Raw genomic sequence first — 19,156 nt, 5'->3', positions numbered from 1 at the left:
CCACATGTGAACTAATTGATGCAAAAGGATTTAAACCACATTTTTTGGCCACTCAAATCAGATTCTAAACTGTCTTTAACTTTGCACGCCTCATGACAAATTGACGTTTGTATAGCGTATCAGTAATTGGCCTTGACTACAACATAAAACTGTGACTTCGGGATTCTGAAAATTAACTAGATGATGTTGTGACTGACAGAAATCCAACTTGATCACTCACAAACAACAGCATTGATGTTAAATCCTTAAGATTATATGTGAGAAACAAATTAGACTTACCTGCATACTGAACATAACCTTTTTCTTGAAGTTTACGTAATAAAAGAGCACACACAAACACAAAGAAAGGCACAGTACAGGTAAGCTCTACTGTAATTGTATGTTATGGACGATTGAAAGGTCCAACAAGTAACTTTTTTACCTACTTCACACTCAGAAACACTCTTAAATGTGTTCTAAACAGTTTTAAGTTTCTTTGCTTGATGTCTGATAGGCTTAAGATGGAATATCACACAGTAAATGTACAGCATAATACCTTAGTTTGAGTGTGTGCATGAGTTTAATGCTTATTTTGTTGAAGGTGTACGCATCATGTATATACTGTATTCACTATACTGTATATATTCTGTTCTAATATATGCTAAGATATACGATTTGATCCACGTTATTACACTGTGTTTTTCAGGACTGTGTGTTTTTCAGTGTCCTGCTTAATAATCAAAGTTGTTCCTCTCCCCTGCTTTGCCAGAGAAGCTGTGTTTGTGTGTACGTGTGTGTGAGTGTGCAAGTCTCCGTGCAAGTCTCTGTTGTCGTTTTCTTGTCTCATATTCTCAAGGGAAAGGTCATATTCAGAGCTGTATTCACGTACACAAACATGGAAAACATTTTCTTGATGGTAGAGACAGAGTATTTAATTCTGATTGATCACCTGGTCTATCAAACTTCATGACGGCAGTGGAAAGCCAAATCCAAAGCAATAGTTTTCAATGTTCATTTGAGACCGTAATGTATGTTTTCCCATATGGTTAACAGCTTCTGATTGTTTTGGAACCACTCACTTACTAATGTTCATGGCAATCCAGATCTCCTACCATAAATGGGATGAGGTGGCCACTCAGGGCAACTTTGATGAGATTAATTAATGTAGGAAAGCTGGCCCCAAGATTTTAGTAGAACCTGCTTCTGTAACCCTTAATGTAGCTCCCGCTTCCTCCCAACTGCTTGTGCATAAGCCACGACCAGAACCAGAATTCAGTTTCAGTCCATGCCAGTTCTTTGAGATTCTTAGCACTTCAAACCTTCAGCCCTTTGGTTTGTGCCCTTCAGCTATTACTGTATTTTATTTTGTATTGTTTTAACCTGCTATGTCAGACATACTGTAAAGCAGTAAGTAAAGATACATTTGTCATTTCATGAGGCATAAAAACTGACGTACTCTTTCATTTCTCTGATTTGAGGACAGAGAGGTAATGAAAATGCCACTTGTCCACTGTTAAATAATAGTGAGTCTAGCATTGTGTGTTTTAAAGATATAATAGCTGGCTGAGAGCTATTTTAAAGCTTTGTTGAAGTGCTTTAAAGTTTTTATGTGCTGCCTGGCTAGTCAGTGAAACACAATTTGAACAGCCCGGACAGCAAACAGCTAGTCTCTATATTGTCTGTCCAGCTTTTTTTCCCTCTTATTTGTCAGGTATGGTTTATTTTCACTACACGCCAGGCTGCCCTTGAGTCCCCTGACATTATTTCTGTGTCATTTTATTTTTTGCACAGGTGTATGTGCTTCACGAGTGTCCCAATTAATTCAAAAGATCATCGGCCGAAAATAGTAAACAGACAAAAACAGAGATGTGACATACTTTAGAATTATAACCCTGTACTGCACTTTAGGTGTACTCCACATACAGCAGCTCAGTTCATATTGACAGGGAGGCCACAGCTTTAGCAGTAATCTTTCCAAACTAGGGCAATATCTCAATGTAAAAATACTCCATACAGGTAAAAATTAGTCAATGTATAGAGGAATTAGCAAAAAAGTGTACTCAAGGCAACTAGTAACTATAAGGTAACTATAAGTATAACTATAAGTATAAAACTAACTAACTATATAAATATAAAATACCTCAAAAATGTAGTTAAGTTCTGTACTTGAGTAAATATACTTAGATACTTTGCTCTATTGATCTTCTCAATAGGAAACACTTGCCCCTTCTAGTCTTGAAAGGTGGCTGTAAAAAGTTTGTGATTCTCCACAGGAAACTCTGAGTTTATGTGTCTGTCTGTGTGGTTGGGGTGGAGTTAGACGAGGTGAGGAGTGCTGTGTAGTATGGCGCCCTCTATCTGTGGCCATTATCGTGATCCTCAGTTGCACTTCCACAGAGGCACCAGTGTCCTGAATGGGTTGTTAAAGTTGTGACGCTAATCAGAAGGTACTATTATTTAAGTGTTTGATTATGCAAATTGAAGGAATCATAAATATTATGTGAAATCATAATCATACATATTAATGATCACATTTTCACTTTGACATTAGACAAGCAATGGTACAGACTTTTCACATAATGTCCTTATATATGATCATTGATTCCAGCTGCATCGGACATATTTAACGTGTTCTATCATTTCCAACAACAGTAAGCACAAAGGCAATACTAGATGTATCTGCAGGATGCCGATAGGGCAAAACTAACCCAAAATGAAAGTTAAGTGCTACCTGTGGTAGTAGCAGGGTGTCTGGGAGTTTTTATACATTAATCATGTCATCGTGTTTATTAGTCCTGAATATGGTCTGACTACTTCTATACACCATGGACCTGGCTGCAAAATGGGCTCTGGGGCTATTCCTTGTTGATCCCCCACATGAAAAGAATCATAATTAGTTTTAATGAGTCTGCCTTGCGTGACATGAGAATAAAATTGTGGAGCAGAGGCTAAAGTTTTCTAAAACTGTGAGGCAGAATACCGAGTTTAAGAATTTATAGTTTACAATGATTCAGTCATCTGGGGATCATAATTATTCATTAGGTGTGAAACTTTGGAATTCCACAATTTGTTGCCAAGGGATCATGATACTGTATAAAAGGGCAAAGGAATATGAATGTAATATAAGCTAAGAAGAGTGTTAGAAGGACACTTTTGAGCACATTCAGTGTTTGTGCAGTAGGATGATATGAGATTTCAGCTAATGGGGGACATTGTAGAAAGTCCACATGCAGATATATTTGCTATCATGTTACGTGTTCCTCATGTATGTTTTGTGTGGCCCCATGATACGTTTACCAGAGCACAAAATTGTTGCATTTTCCATAAAAGGCTTGACTACATGCTTTATGGGGGTTAAATCAGTTAAATCTTTGCTGGATCAGTGACTTTACTGTGAGGTAATTGAAGTGGAACAGCAGTAATAGATGCATGCTACTGGCCCCATTTGATTGATTGGCCCTGACTGCACCTCTGAACTTGATTGATAATGTCTCAGCTCAGGGCACAAAGACCAAAAGGGTTTTACAGTTCTGTGATAAAAGGGTTAGGATATTAACTGACTTGTCCTTTCTTTCTTCTGTTTTGTTCTTGTTTGTTTGTTTGTTTGTTTCTTTCCTTCTTCCTTTCTCATCTCTCTTGTTCCCCTTCCTCTCTTCTCTCTCTTGCTTTCTCTCTTTCTCCAGCCCGAGGAGTTGACTGATGTGTTAGAGATTAGTAATATAGTCTTCACCAGTATGTTTGTCTTGGAGATGGGCTTCATGCTGCTGGCTTTCGGCTTGTTTGGATACATCAGGAACCCATACAACATATTCGATAGCATCATCGTTATCATTAGGTAATGTTAATCCACCCATACTAATTTTTGAATGTGTATGTGCAAACAAGAATGAATTCAGAAACCTGTTAGAGGGCTACGCACATGCTCATAGAATTAAAACGACTCCAGGTAACTACCATTTTAGTTGTATGTAGTAACAAAATGCATAGACACTTAAACCACGTGTCGGATCAGTGTTGATTTCACTAACTACACAATGGATAAGCTTCGATTTAGAGCCACCCCCTGTTCGTATTTCTTCTCCAGCTTGTCGGTGATTAAGTTTCGAGTGTCGGGTTCACTGCCGCGGCATCCATCTTTACAATAGCTAAGACTGACACAGTCATGATGGATCACACAGGAGCAGCTTTGCTTGCTGCCACGGCAGATTCCTGATCCTTACTGGACTCGAGGTTTGCTGTCTGGCTCTCATTTTGTTTCGTAGAGCTCATATCGGACCGGGCGACCTTTTGAAATGTGTGGCTATTTTACTCGCGTTTCTGAAGGGGAATTATGTTTATAAACACTACAGATTGACTCCTAGTGAGCCTCTTCAAAACAAAATACAAGTAAAATACTGTAATGCAATATTATATAATTAATTCTAGTAATGTAATAAAATGTTAGATTGAATTACACTGAACACCCAATATACTACAGTGTGCTTCTGTTTTCCATCAGCAGTACGATGACAGTGGCAGATAGCAATAATGCATTTAACAGCTAGCTAAAAATACTAAAAATATGAGACTTTATTAACAGGCCATATTAACTTTATATTCTTGGTACCACATACATGGCTTATACATGGATAACATAAGTGACCAAATACAAGCTCAAACTCCAAAAGCATTTTAAGACTAATTTGGTTGCTTGTTGCTCTCAGCGTGTGGGAAATAATTGGTCAGTCAGACGGTGGGCTGTCAGTCCTGCGAACATTTCGTCTGCTGCGGGTTCTGAAGCTGGTTCGCTTCCTGCCGGCCTTGAGGCGACAACTGGTAGTGCTGATGAAGACCATGGACAATGTGGCCACCTTCTGCATGCTGCTGATGCTTTTCATCTTCACTTTCAGGTTTGTACATGCGACACACGTAACCTTCCCAGCCCATCTATCTTCACACCTCTGTCACCGTAAATGTACATTTTGTATTATTGTAATGATATTATCACCCACAAAATGCATACATTCCTCATGTCTGCATTTTCTTATCTCTCTGCAGTATATTGGGTATGCATCTCTTTGGTTGTAAATTCAGTCTTCAAATGGAGAATGGGGACACAATCCCTGACCGCAAGAACTTTGACTCTTTACTCTGGGCAATTGTCACTGTATTCCAGGTAAGTTCTTTCCTCCATAATTTCGATATTTTCTCTGTATTCCGATTTAGTTTGCAAGTAAAATGCCGCTGTGTTTTAGTGTTTGCTGGTTTAGTCACACATTGCTCTTTCAGTTTTTTCGTGGTCATACTAATTTGCCAAAACTGGACTTATACTGACATTTTGGCTAATACGCTTATTTGCTTTCTTGCTGAGTAATAACACTGTCACGTCCATATGGTACTTATGAAGCTACCACCAGCTGTAGGTTAGTTTAGCTTAGCATAAAGACTGGAAATGGGGTAACAGATAGCCTGGTTCTGTCCTAAGGTAACAAAACCCTCCTACCAGCACCTTTAAAGCTCACTAACTGACATTTTATGAAATAGCATTAAAACCACAAGCTGTGGTGTTATGGATGGTCATATGCTGGACTATTTCTTGGCAGGGCGCAGATACTTCCTGATGTTTCTGCTGGCTGCCTGGCAACTTCACAGTGATGACAGTAACATAAGAGAGGAAATAAGTGTAATCCCCAAAATGACTATTTTTTTAATACAAAAGTTTGCCTAGTTTTTAACATGTATCTATATGCGATACATGTTATGTCATGTATATATGATTTGTTGTTTGATGTTTAATATTTCTGGTCTGTCTGGAGTTCAACTGCCCTGTATTCTTAATGATCACGATGAGCATGTGATTTAATAGTGTGTTCTTTACTCCCCAAATGGCAGGTCTTTTTCAAAGAATCATGGGTGTAACACTTCTATAAAGACCAAGCATTGTCATAGAGAATTTGTCGTTTTTAAAAATATTAATGTCAGTTGGCTGCCCCTGTACTGTGTTGAGACTTGCAGTACATAATGCTTTACATGTAATCTTCTTGCTGTCATTCATGTATACATAAGCTGAACATCTTTTCTGCAGCCAGACAGCTTTGTACCCAGCTTCCCTCCAAAATGAAAGTTCAAACATGCTCCTTACTGTTTCTTATTAAAACAATATTGAGTCAGAAAAAGTGGGAAAATGACAGTATACTTTCAAGAAATACACTGGCGTGTGTGCACTTATATATATTTTTCCCAACACAGACCTCGTGTGCTAATTTGCCATCCCAAATCAAAATGTCTCAACATGTGTGTATTTGTGTTTGTGTGTGCAAAACTTAACCGCAAGGTTCTGCTTATTTGTCAAATTCTGTGAAATGAGAAATTCTGCCTATGCATGCACACCATCTCTCTTTCACTATTATTTCTCGCTATGTGGAGATATTGTTCTGTTGCTCCAGATAGATTGTCCTCTTTTCTATACTGGATGTTTCAGCAGAAAGGTAGAACCCAGAAAGCAGCGGACTGTCTCACTTTGGTGTAGATGCATTTTATCCAGAACTGACTGTCTTGAGAGGGAGTTATGCTCACTATATAGTGACTATATACTCACTACAGTTTTTTGGGGAGTAGCTACAGTACAAACAATCCTATGCACACATGCATATGTACATACACACGTTCTCGCAGACAGCACAATGAATGGCCTTCCTGCCAAAGCGTTTAATGAGCAGGCAGTGGCGAAGTGAGTTTTCATGCTGCATCATGAAGACTGTCCCAGTTTTAAATGCTTTTATCACTCACAGTGACTTAAGCACAGGCACACGCAAACACACACACACCCACATACACGTTGCTTGTCAATTTATAGTAATCCCGTGTGTATGAAGTTGAAGCATTGTTGCATATTGGTAATAAAAGTAGCTCAGGTCTGGATTTTATAGACAACCCACACGTGCTGTGAAGGCTAATATTGCTCCATTTCTTTCATTACCTTTCCATCTGTGTCCCTTTCTCTCTCCTTCTGTGCCTCCCTTTTTGCTACCTTCCCCCCCTGTCTCTATATTAGATTCTTACTCAGGAGGACTGGAATGTGGTGTTGTATAATGGCATGGCCTCTACCTCTCCATGGGCGGCTCTCTACTTTGTTGCTCTCATGACATTTGGCAACTATGTGCTCTTCAATTTACTAGTGGCCATCTTGGTTGAGGGCTTCCAGGCGGAGGTGAGGATGACTATGTTGATTTCTGTATACAATATTTGGTTTAGTGTCTTTTGATCTATTGTTACACTTGTCATCATTTTTAAATATGCAACTTGAATGATCTGAATGCAAAGGATAAAAAAACCCTTTCTTATTCAATCTTATTCATATGAGGTGTATTTTAGGATGTAGGGTTCTAGATTAGTGTGATCGTACCACACACATTTTTTTCTGTGAGATTTTCCCATCTTTTTGATGTTTTGGTATTTTGGGGAGGCACCGTACATGAAGTATCGATGGCAATCAAGTGGCACAGTGCAATGTGTTGTCAAGATTCACATGCTTTCACTCCTTGGTCAACACTGCATATAGTGCACCCATTTTCTGTGCTTTTTTTCGTCACATAAATTGGTGAAGGATGAAGAACATTACCAGTGCCTATCACACCCACTGATCGTTTCAGATAATCAATTCATCCTCATCCAGCCCTGTGTTGTTGCGTGTCATGTGTACCCCAGGTGCACAGTGCGCCGTCATCCATGAAAATCTCCTCTGAGCGCTGAATGCAGTGCACTTCGGTGTGCTTGCTCTCTGTGCCTTGCTTAAAAATTAGCACCTGTAAACTTCTCCACGATGGTTAACTCAGAGGAAAATGGGAACAAATAAGGAAAAAAGAGTTTATTCGCATGAATGTATGTGTGTGTTGTAGGGTGACGCTAATCGGTCGGAGTCAGATGATGAGAAGAAATCGGACAACTTTGAGGAGGACGATAAGGTAGAACAGCTCAGAGACACCGGTAGGTTAAATGACAGATGACACATTCAATTTATTTCAAAATATGCTGTTTTTTTTTTCTTATCATTTTATGACTAATCATAAACTGTATGCCAAAACAACTAAATGAATAGAAGATGATAACAATGAAGTCATCTCTCTTCTCCTACACAGAGCTAAAGATGTACTCTCTGATGATGACAGCTAACGGTCACGTTGACCCTTGCGGTTCAACGGCTCCTCCTATAATCATGCGAACGGCAGCCACACCCATGCCCACTCCCAAGAGCTCTCTGGGACCTGAGTCCATCCTTGGGGATGAGCTCATGTACATAGAGGGCGTGCCTCGGTATGGTGAGGTGGGACTGGGAATTTCTGAGGCGGGAACTGGCCATGCAGAGTCTCGCCGTGGAAGCTCCACCTCCATGGACCCCTTAGCATATGAACAGCGTTCTGTGGTGAGTGTTATCAAACCCTAAATGGGGAAAAAAATGACCGTGAACCTGTTGAGAATTGTGTAATAAATACAGTTTGACAGAAGTGTGACATCCCAGTTCCCTAGAGGAATAATATCAAAAATGGTGCTCCTCAGTGAATCCAGCTATGGGGTGAACTTTGTTCCTCTACTTCAGGAATCAGAGGTATAGACATAACATTCCTTGCTTTTAAATGTTTTAATCTGCAGGTGTCCCAGAAATCAGTCGAATCCGCTACCATGAAGGATGCATCAATTCCCTTAATTCTGCTTGGAAGAGTCCTATTTCTACATGACTAATGAATTACTTTTTATTGACTGATACTTTATTTTCTGGAAATTCTTGCCTATTTTATTGCAGAATACACTGAGATTTCTAAAACTTGCTATAAAACTCAAATTGAAGCTACAGTCAAAATATCTTTGCATATTGCAATCAAAAACTTGTCATAATGCCTTTTTCCCCAAAATGGCCAGGTACCCATTTAGAAACTACTGTAACTCTGTCACAAAAGCACTTATTTTTCAATGCCGAACACTATGGTCACCCCTATTTCCTGTTTCCCCAGAGCCTCTCAAGTCCTGGCCGGCGCTCCCCTCTTCCTCCCCGTGGGTCGGGCAGCTCATGGGGAAGCCGCCGCTCCAGCTGGAACAGCTTGGGAAGAGCGCAGAGCCTCAAACGGCGAGACACCAGTGGAGAGAGGGAGAGCCTGTTGTCTGGGGAGGGAGGAGAGGAGGAAGATGGTGGGGAGGACAAAGGGGAGGCTGGGGGAAATAACAGATTACGGCCGGGGTCCTTGGAGCTGCTGCAGGCGTCTACTCTCTTGCCTTCCATAATAGCAGAGTATGGTGACTGTAATGGGAGAACCCTGACTTACAACCCCAACATAAACTCCGACCCCAAGGAAGACCCCGCGCCTGAAGAGGACATGGATGATGAAGTAAGTTACCATGAGTCATAGCTTGCATAATATTGTTTAGGAAATCTAAAGTGAGGACAGCTAGCAGTTTTTAAAGGTCCACAGCATGGATCTAATTGTTAGTGGCAAACTATTCCACAATTAAGCAGTTCAGAGATGCAAGTCAATGCAGTGCTTTAAAAAATTTTTTTAAAAATGTTAAAATTATTTCTGTACTTATGTGATGTGGTCTCTCTTTTTGGTACTATACGCCTGGTGACACAGTTCAGCCTCTTTAGTTTTGTTTTCTTTTGTAAATTCTTAATCTCTTAATCCACCCTCTCTGACTCTGTTTACACATTTTACTTCTGCTTTTTCTCTCCGTCTTTCCCAATCCCGATTTGTCTTCTTTGCCCTTTGTGTGTCTCTCTTACTTTGAGGTATTGTAGCGTGCGTTTTGTGTTCACACTTTAAGGCCTGGAGGGACTCTAATTGTCATGCTGTAATTAATTTGCTTGGGCAGTAATTGTCTTCTCAGTGGGTGCAAAACAACTTGTCTGTGTACAGTAAATGTAGGTCTGCATTTGTGTGTGTATGAACTGGAGAAGGGTCTACTCCCCCAGTGGTTTTGGATGACCTCTGTTGCGACAGTGTTGATGGTTTTATTGGCTCCAAATTGAGTTTGTAAACCCATGAAATCCACTGAAACAAAAGGACTCTCCCTGGGCACACTGAATATGGGAAGTTTAATACAGACCCTCTATTGGTGTGTGTGTGCGTGTGTGTGTGTGTGTGTGTGTGTGTGTGTGGGGGGGGGGGGTCGTATATGCTTGTGGTTTTCTGTGTGTGTCTGTGTCAAGGATTATTATGGATTATGAATTTCAGCTCCAAAGATATCTGAGCAGCAGGTTCTTTTCATCCACACACAGACACACACACACACACACACACACACACACACATGTTGATCTAGGTCACTTTTGGGGACATTACATAAACTTGCATTTACTTCCTGGAGACTTACCCTAACCCTAACCATAATCACTACTTGCCTAACCGTAAACCTTTCCCTCAGCTTAACCACTGACACAAAAATCATCTTTGTCCCAATTGGGGACACGGCTTTTGCCCTTGATGGGACAAGCCATCCTCAATTAACTGGTACAAAGTCTGATATTTGTCACCAAAAGTAGCTTATAACAGAGACACACATACACACAAGGACACACCCAGATGCACACACTCACATAAGTGCCAGCATGCCAATTAAGCAGTGTCTTTGGGCTGTTTTTAATTAGAATCCCAAAGTACAGAAGCTGTGAACCCAAGCCTTCCGCTGTTTGTTTTATTACAAACTTTAATGAGTTTCACAACACTTTCTGTTGAGCTCATGCACTAGCTTAGTTGGGAGTCTGCCTGTTAGGGTTAGCGTTGTTCAGTTATCTCCAACTCTACATATGCAACAAAACACTTGTTTATTGTGTCCCCATAGATTTCAGTGTGGAACATTCCAACATCACCAATACTGTGGCAACTCAGATGAATCTCTGTAATGTTTTTTAATGCGTTTATCATGCAATTGTTGATGGGGCATGTACATTCCACATAATAAAGCTATTGTTGCTGTCAAGCACAATCTGTTCTTTGACAATATAAAACATGTATTTAATTAATATTTCAAAAGTTCTATTTACCATGTCTATAGAATCAGTAGAGTGAGGAATACTATTTCTCCACAGCTGAGGGTTTGATACTGTATATGTAATATCCGAGCAGTTCTTAAACAGGTTTGAATGAGTATATACAAAGACAATACAGTTACACCTATCACTTGGCACTACTGTGTTCGCTCTTTTGCATGATTTGCAGGTGCATGAAAAAGATATACTGAAAATTTGGATATTGAAACTTTATAGGTTACAACTTGTAGTTTAGACCGGGCAGCCTTCTATATTCTTGACTGGTCCGGTGGTATTTGAAACAAAGTGAGAAGCTTTCTGTCTTATTGATTTGCTGTAGTGGGGATATAATTTGTGAGAGGCAACTTGACTGCTGCTTTCTAGTTTAGATGATAGTTTCAATGTGGAGAATAAAGCCGATGATAACACTGATGATGACAGTAGTAGTGATGATGATGATGATGGCAATGATGTAGTGATGATGATGATGGTGACACTGGTGTTGATGGTATTATAAGTAATAATTTGCTCTCTTGAGAATAAAATAATGATAATAATAATAATAATAATAATAATAATAATAATAATAATAATAATAATAATAATAATAATAATAATGACGTTTAATGATGAATTACAAAGAAAGTATTGTTGTTACTGTTGTTGATGAGGCTGACGTGCCTGACCTTTCCCCTCTGTAGAGTTCTTTGTGCTACTGGATCAAGAAAGAGCTCCGTAACATGAAGCCCCGCTGGTGCAAAGAGCATGAAGACTGGACGCTGTATTTGTTCTCTCCAGAAAGCCCGTGAGTCACACACACACACACACACACACACACACACACACACACACACACACACACACACACACAAACACTATGCACGATTTCATTATCTGTCTCTGTGGTTCTTGCTTGTGCCCACTGGCTTACACACTCCCTTTTTCCTCTTTCCTCCTCTTTGCTACCCATTGCTTTATATAAATATCTTGGTTCCCTTCTCTCATTTTTCTTCTTCTTTACTGCTTTCTCAATCTTAATTGTTTGCTCAATAGCTTTAATTGACCATGGACATTTTATAAATGACTCTGTGTGTATTTGTGTGTTTAGATTCCGTGTGTGGTGCCAAAGTGTGATCTCTCACAAAATATTCGACCATGTTGTTCTGGTTTTCATCTTCCTCAACTGCATCACCATTGCTCTGGAAAGACCTGACATACAGCCGCACAGCACGGTGAGACACACACACAAAACCTACAGTTACACATGTCCACACACACTGCAGCTGAGTTTTTTAGTTGCAACGCAAGGGATGTTTTCTACAGCAGCTATGGAATGGTTCACGCTTTACTCGCATAACTGGTAAATCAAGTTAATCAATAAAAGCCTCACTTTACATTAAACTGATCCGAGGCTTTTGGTGCTTATTTACTGTGGCAGACATACTGTAGACAGACAGATAGAAACTCACTAGCCTAGCAACAACGCACCTAAAAGCTACCCACAATACGATACTCTCTTAAAGCATCAGGCTCACTGTGTAACACAACTGACGGTACTAGCTCCGATCAAATTCACTGTCTGTATTGTCTTTATATTAATCTCATTCTCTTCTTTAGGAGCGAGTGTTTCTGAGTGTGTCCAACTACATTTTCACTGTAATCTTCCTCGCAGAAATGGCCATTAAGGTAAACATCACTGTTCTCTTTCCAAAGGTGTGGTGAAAAGGTGTAGTTTGTAATATTTGCCAAGTAAATGTTTTACCAGCTCATGAATTCTTTATTTTTATAAATTTAATTGTGGATCAATAATTCCTTAGTTATAGCTTTGATTTACAGGTAATGTTAGGTAGAGGTAATGTTTTAATGATTCCATAATGGTTTCAGTTTGGCTCAGTGTTTTGTTCTTTTCACACCAGGTTGTAGCTCTCGGTTTCTGCTTTGGGAAGCAGAGCTACCTCCAGTCCAGCTGGAACGTTCTGGATGGTTTGTTGGTGTTTGTATCTCTGGTCGACATTCTGGTCTCTCTGGCCTATACTGGCGGAAACAGGATCCTGGGCATCCTCAGAGTCCTGCGCCTGCTGCGAACGCTACGCCCACTCAGGTAAATAGGTATATTTGTGTGAGTGTGTATGTAGGTATTTTTCATTGGTTTGTGGCGGGTGATACTTGCGTACATGTACTGTATGTCTGCATGTAAACACTACACATACAGGAAGCATCCTACCTTATTTAATGTTTCTGTCACTTGTATTCGTGTCTGCAGGTACCGGACTGTATGTGCTGGTACTAACAAACATCTGTATACCTACATTTGTGTTTTTCCAGGGTAATCAGTCGAGCCCCGGGATTGAAGCTAGTTGTAGAGACTCTCATAACCTCGCTTAGACCCATCGGGAACATTGTCCTTATCTGCTGCGCCTTCTTCATTGTCTTTGGCATCCTGGGGGTGCAGGTAGTTTGCATTCACACGCAGTAACACACAGAAACTTGGGCTTTCCTTAAAGAAGTCACAGTATCACAACACAGACATGTTAGCTAGGTAGAGATCCAATGCACGAGCTCCAATGATGATACTCGTTTGTCATTTGCTTTTTCTTAACTTAAGGACAAAGCTTTTTTTTACCCTTTGTAGCTTAAATGTCAGTCTTGTTGAGCAGCTTCATATGTGAACTGTGGCTTGAGTGGGGATTGAAAGTGTCTTGAATGTCCAACGGCCACTAAGCCTTTGTTCCTTAAGAGTGTGATTTTTGAAAGAACGAGATTAAGGTTAAGTGTAAAAAGGGACAACATGACTCCGAGGCCAGCTTTTAGCCGAGCACTCAGGAAAAACCTCTCGTAAGAATGTGCTCTATGAAACCTTTTATTTGTGGCATTAATTGTTGGATGCTTAAAAAGCCACAGGCTCCGGTGGAATTGAGATAATGTGTAAATGGCAGCCAAATAGCCCTGCGGACCCCTCTCTCTCTGTTTCTCTTTCTCTCGCTCTCTAGCTATTCAAAGGGAAGTTCTACCACTGTGAAGGTCTGGACACAAAAAATATCACCAACAAGTCAGACTGTCAGCAGGCAAATTACCGCTGGATACGAAGGAAGTACAACTTTGACAACTTGATCCAGGTACAGACTAACAGCCAAACCCACTAACACTAATACAATCCCCAATGCAAAATGAATTGTCTAAAAACCATAAATAAAACATTACTCAGGACAGCAGTATGTCTCTCTCTGCTTTTTTTTTTTTAAATGGAATTAACATTCGTATCCAACAAAGCTCCTGGTGTATTAATATTATGACTGGGGAAATCCTTGTGTGTTGACTTAAATCTCTTTCCTACCCAGGCCTTGATGTCATTATTTGTACTGTCGTGTAAGGATGGGTGGGTCAACATCATGTATGATGGGCTGGATGCAGTGGGAGTGGACCAACAGGTAATGATGTGAGGAATTTGCCGAGCCATTTTGCAGGTTAGCGATCAGAACCAAACATTTGTTAAAGACTCAGTATCAGCTGCATAAAGTCTGTGTGCGTTGTGTTGTAACCTATATAACTCCTCATTGAAGACCCACATTGACACTCCTCTCGCCACAGATGTTATACAACAAATTATATGTCACTTTACAAAATAATGCCGGAAACCATTTTCACAAAGCTGTGATTCATGCTGCTGATTTTATTGTGAGCCTACTCTCAGCTAAGCGCACACTGTGCAGTTGTACATGTATGAAAAAACATATGGCGATGGTGTAATAATAACAGATTCTAAGTAAAAGCAAGGTTCAAAAGAGGCGTTAATAGTACACGCTTCAAAGCATCAATTGATGTTGCTGTCCTTAGATCCAGGACTGCCTGTGGTGTAATGTGCTGAAATAGTGTTGCCTTATATAGTCAGTCATATTTGCAAAAACATAATGAACTGAGTGAGTAGAACCCAAAATATATAAAAACCTTTATCTGTGATATCATCAGAAATTGTGTAACTGCTACCCTGAGAATGAATTTTTTGAATTCTGGACAGCTTACTTAGGAAGGGATTTTAAAGAAATCATTGTCGTATTTACAATATCTGGGGCTTTTTTGTGTCTTTACTAAGTGATGCACATGTGCAAGATCTGTTGAAAAACATAATATGCTCTTCTTTTATTCTGCTCTAAACTTCTCTATTCAGCCTGTGAGAAACCACAACCCCTGGATGCTGCTCTACTTCATCTCCTTCCTGCTCATCGTCAGTTTCTTCGTCCTCAATATGTTTGTCGGTGTCGTGGTGGAGAACTTCCACAAGTGCCGGCAGGACCAGGAGGAAGAGGAGGCCCGCTTACGGGAAGAGAAGAGGCTCAAAATGATAGAGAAAAAGCGCAGGAGTAAGGAGAATGAAGGGGCTGGTCGGTAGTCTATTTTTCTGAGCACTGCCTGCTTTCAGAGCCTGACAAAAAGAGAAAGAGAATGACAGAGAGAGCAAAGAGGGAAATCTATTCAGAATGAAAGATTAAAAAAGAGGGAAAGTTTGAAAGCCTGGCTAGCTCACGCAAACAGTGATTGATCGCTGACAGAAGGCGTGGGCTATGCCAGTCTGATGCATGTAACTGCATGACTGCAGCCCTCCCCCAACCCTCCCCTAACACTGCATGGAATACCGGGCCATTCTAACCAACCTCTCAACTGTACATTTGTATTAACCTAACTAAAAATTTGCATGCTCACTCTTCAACCAATAGAACTTCCACCAGTGTAGGGTAAAAAGAAAAACAAAAAAAAAAACAAAAACATGACAATATCAGCATTACAGTATTCAGTAGTCTCTATATCTTTTTTTAATCTTCTAATATCAAATCCTGTTTTAATGCCGTTTCTAATACAGAACAAGAATTATTAATACTTGTAGTAATTTTAATTTTTTTGTTATGGATTTCATCATTGATGTTATCCTTTGCAGTCCCTTTGTATATGAAGCTGAGTGAGGTTGCTGCTTTCCTTCATGTGTCTCAAGAAATTTTCATAGCAAAATTCTCATTGGTTAAATTCCGATGCCCCTTCCCTCCCTCCGAGTGCATGGACAATCGTGACCCCGAGGCATCTCTAGACACGGATAGAAGAAGGACATTTCCTGTAAACGTGCTTTGACTGGCAGACTCAGAAACATAGTAGACATTTTGGCTGCTATACCTGCAAATAACTTGGGTAATAGAGCTGTTATAAGATGTTAAGTTGGTTAAATACAGAGGATTTTTAGATACAGCTTGTAGAAAATACAAGCAGATACTGGCAGAAACATCAGGAACACACCACCTATTGCAAAAGCAAGTCCAATGCTCACAATAGTTTTTTAAGGACTTGTTCCTTTATTGTGGTAATATGTCAAGCTGAAAGAAAGAAATTGGTAAAAACATGTGGTCTTTATTTGCAGACTCAGAAGCAAAAAAGAGCACCACAGTTTGGCCACAGCATAAAATTATATCTTATCGACCCAACACATCATTTACAGTATTACACTATAAGGCCGTAAATGGTGTGAGCAGAACGCCGCTCTTTTCATCTTGTGTTAGTAACATGTCTCACTGGTCCAAAACTGCTGAAACTCCAGACAAATTAAATGTAATCTAATCAGCTGTCTCAGAGCTAAAATTCCAGTGTTTGGCCATGAAATCAGTCCAAACTCATTCGTCAATCATAAAAAGAACGCAACGTTTTAGACTAATGAGATTTTTCTGAAGGATTAAAATTACTGTAGTGATGCCATTGGAGAAAAGAGTGGCTTCAGTGTTTGTTCAACATTACAGTCATTTTCTACAAACTCAAAAGTTATTTTAAGAAATTTAACAGGGAAGCAATGTGGATGGATTCATTTTTAAACGATTCAAATCAATATAACTACAAGGTTTATTCAGAAACATTTAATTCATTAATAATCCTGTTAGTGAAAAAATGTGCTGTTGAACATACCCTGTGCAGCCCCTTGCAACCATAGATGTTACATCAAAGGCATGTAAGCATGCACTAGATAGACAGGGCATGGTGTATATGGGAGGGTGAGACAGATATGCACGAACACACACCAATACACTCAAAATCATCAACGTGGACATGTGAGTACACAGTCAAAACATAACTTGACCACTCTACATAAAACATGTCAAAACATAGTTATATGTTTAAGCCCCTTTTAATAAACCTAACCTTTTAATTTTGCTAGATTTGTCCACCACTGCTTTCTTTATGATTACACCTACACGTTAAGTGGCAATCTCTAAGACTTCACTCCTGGTTGATGTGGCAACACCTGTAGTTAGTGGTGGTAACAGCAAATGTAGGTTCGGTACACACGGATACACAGAATTCTTGGGGCAGGAAATCAAACTGCTTGTCGTTTTAATAAAGAAGTCAGGTAATAATTGTCCTTTGTCCATCACTCTCTGAGCCACTGTGATCTGATTTTATGCTGCAGACATCATGAGCCTGTGAACAGCAGGGCACAGTGGAAGGAGTTGGTTACCTGTCTGAGAAGTGTGAGGTGTGCAGCCTGTCGCCTCTAGCTCTTTATCTAACAGCTCCCTGTGGCTGCTCCTTCTTGTTCCATTACTCCTTGCAATATTTCAAACTAATCTGTTGTGACAAAATTCCCAAAATGGATGTCGTCTTGTTTTGTAGACACAGTTTTGATGAATGATAGCGTTAAGTGTTGAGCTCACTGACAAACACATCGCTTTTGCTGTGACTACTTCATAATAAAAGTTTCGCCAGTTTAATGCATTGAACGTGAAGCTGTGGCAATGAGAAATGTTCGATTTGCATTAGCAGTAACTTAAGCAGCTCTTCTGGGAATGTCGTCACAGATACCCAGTTCGTAATATTACAAATATATAAATATTGCAATACCTTCATCAGTGGGCCAAAGGCTCAGTCACCCTTGTGTTACCTCATTCAGCGATAAATAGTGACTCAGACATTTTTTTTAAATGAAAATCTTCGATATTGCCACTTTAAAGTCTGTTTATTATTCAAAGGCAGTAATATAGCTCACAGTTTCTTTCTAAAAAGTAGCAACACACCCATCAGAGAGTATAGTCTGTAGTCTGGGTTTTAATGGATACATATCAGAGATCTCTCTAGCCTGACAAGAATGAAAAATATTAGAGTTGCAATGAATCCTGTAAAAATGCTCCAATTAGGGACCACTCTGACATTTTTCAGAACTACAACTGTTGGCCATTTTAATTGGAGTCAGAAAAGACTGATATCAACGTCTTTTAGTCCAGTACAGGATATGTCATCTGTTTACCAAAGATTGGTAGGAACTAGCAAAAAATGCTTGGCAACAACCAGCCGTTCTTAGTTACACCTGGTATCTTGTTGTGTTACCATATTAGAATTAAAAAAAAAACATAGAAAACTTGGAAAGACACATTGCGTTTTTCGGTGAGCACTGCTCTGCGTGCAGTGCCTTCAGGTAAAATATGTGGTCCTCAAGCTGTTGTTGTGCACTGTCATAAAGTACCATACACAAAACCAGGTGACTTTTGAGTTCTTGGCTAGGAAAAGTGGTAATATGTATCCAAGACTGTGTCATCTGACCTAATGAACTGTAGCCTGTCTTAACATTCAATCCATTTAAATCCTGTTTTAAAATGATGAAATATATAATATAGCCTACCTGTGACTCTCATGTCCTCCCCAACTTCAACATACCACACAGGCAGTGGTGTGCACAGACTGTCTAAGAGGCAGGGGCGAAAATGAAAAGGGGCATCACCGCCGCCGGGAGCAGGGTTACCGTTAGGGCTAATTTTTGCCATAAGCTCAGCGCAGAGTGGTACTTGAAATGATAATTCAAAGGCCCCTCGGATGTGACATGCTTCAGTCCTCTTTAGGCACATACTTCATATCCTGGTTTAATGAAGTTATAGAAGAAGTTGGCATTCTGGGCGTAAAGGCAGTGGCGCCCGCCCCCCTCTTGCCCCTCCTTGTCCTTGTGCACACCACTGGATACATGTAATATTTAAAAATCAGAGGACAGTTGCCCACAGTTGCATTCTCTCTGTCTGTGTTTTAACTGTTTGTTGCACATTTGTCTCCCCTTTTGTTGGTCTTTGTTTGGGTGTGTGTGTGTGTGTGTGTGTGTGTGTGTGTGTGTGTGTGTGTGTGTGTGTGTGTGTGTGTATTTGTTTGTGCGTGTGTTTGTGTGCTCCA

The 19,156-nt window shown here is 40.0% G+C and overlaps 1 protein-coding gene across 1 annotated transcript in view; it reads left to right on the top strand.

Moving 5' to 3' along the window:
- Positions 1–19,156, top strand: part of cacna1ha (calcium channel, voltage-dependent, T type, alpha 1H subunit a) — a 112,819-nt gene that overhangs the window by 77,912 nt on the left and 15,751 nt on the right. Inside the window, exons 14-28 of the mRNA XM_040120253.1 lie at positions 3,663–3,814; positions 4,683–4,868; positions 5,017–5,134; positions 7,013–7,168; positions 7,857–7,944; positions 8,097–8,380; positions 8,967–9,338; positions 11,677–11,780; positions 12,084–12,207; positions 12,593–12,661; positions 12,892–13,076; positions 13,301–13,427; positions 13,966–14,091; positions 14,314–14,403; positions 15,141–15,354. Of these exons, the coding sequence (XP_039976187.1) occupies positions 3,663–3,814; positions 4,683–4,868; positions 5,017–5,134; positions 7,013–7,168; positions 7,857–7,944; positions 8,097–8,380; positions 8,967–9,338; positions 11,677–11,780; positions 12,084–12,207; positions 12,593–12,661; positions 12,892–13,076; positions 13,301–13,427; positions 13,966–14,091; positions 14,314–14,403; positions 15,141–15,354 (2,395 nt within the window). The remainder of the gene's footprint in view (positions 1–3,662; positions 3,815–4,682; positions 4,869–5,016; positions 5,135–7,012; positions 7,169–7,856; positions 7,945–8,096; positions 8,381–8,966; positions 9,339–11,676; positions 11,781–12,083; positions 12,208–12,592; positions 12,662–12,891; positions 13,077–13,300; positions 13,428–13,965; positions 14,092–14,313; positions 14,404–15,140; positions 15,355–19,156) is intronic.

The sequence above is a fragment of the Xiphias gladius genome, chromosome 3, assembly GCF_016859285.1.
Source record: "Xiphias gladius isolate SHS-SW01 ecotype Sanya breed wild chromosome 3, ASM1685928v1, whole genome shotgun sequence".
Lineage (NCBI taxonomy): Eukaryota > Metazoa > Chordata > Actinopteri > Istiophoriformes > Xiphiidae > Xiphias > Xiphias gladius.
The sequence above is the reverse complement of the archived record's forward strand: the minus strand, read 5'-3'. Positions and strand labels throughout refer to the sequence as shown.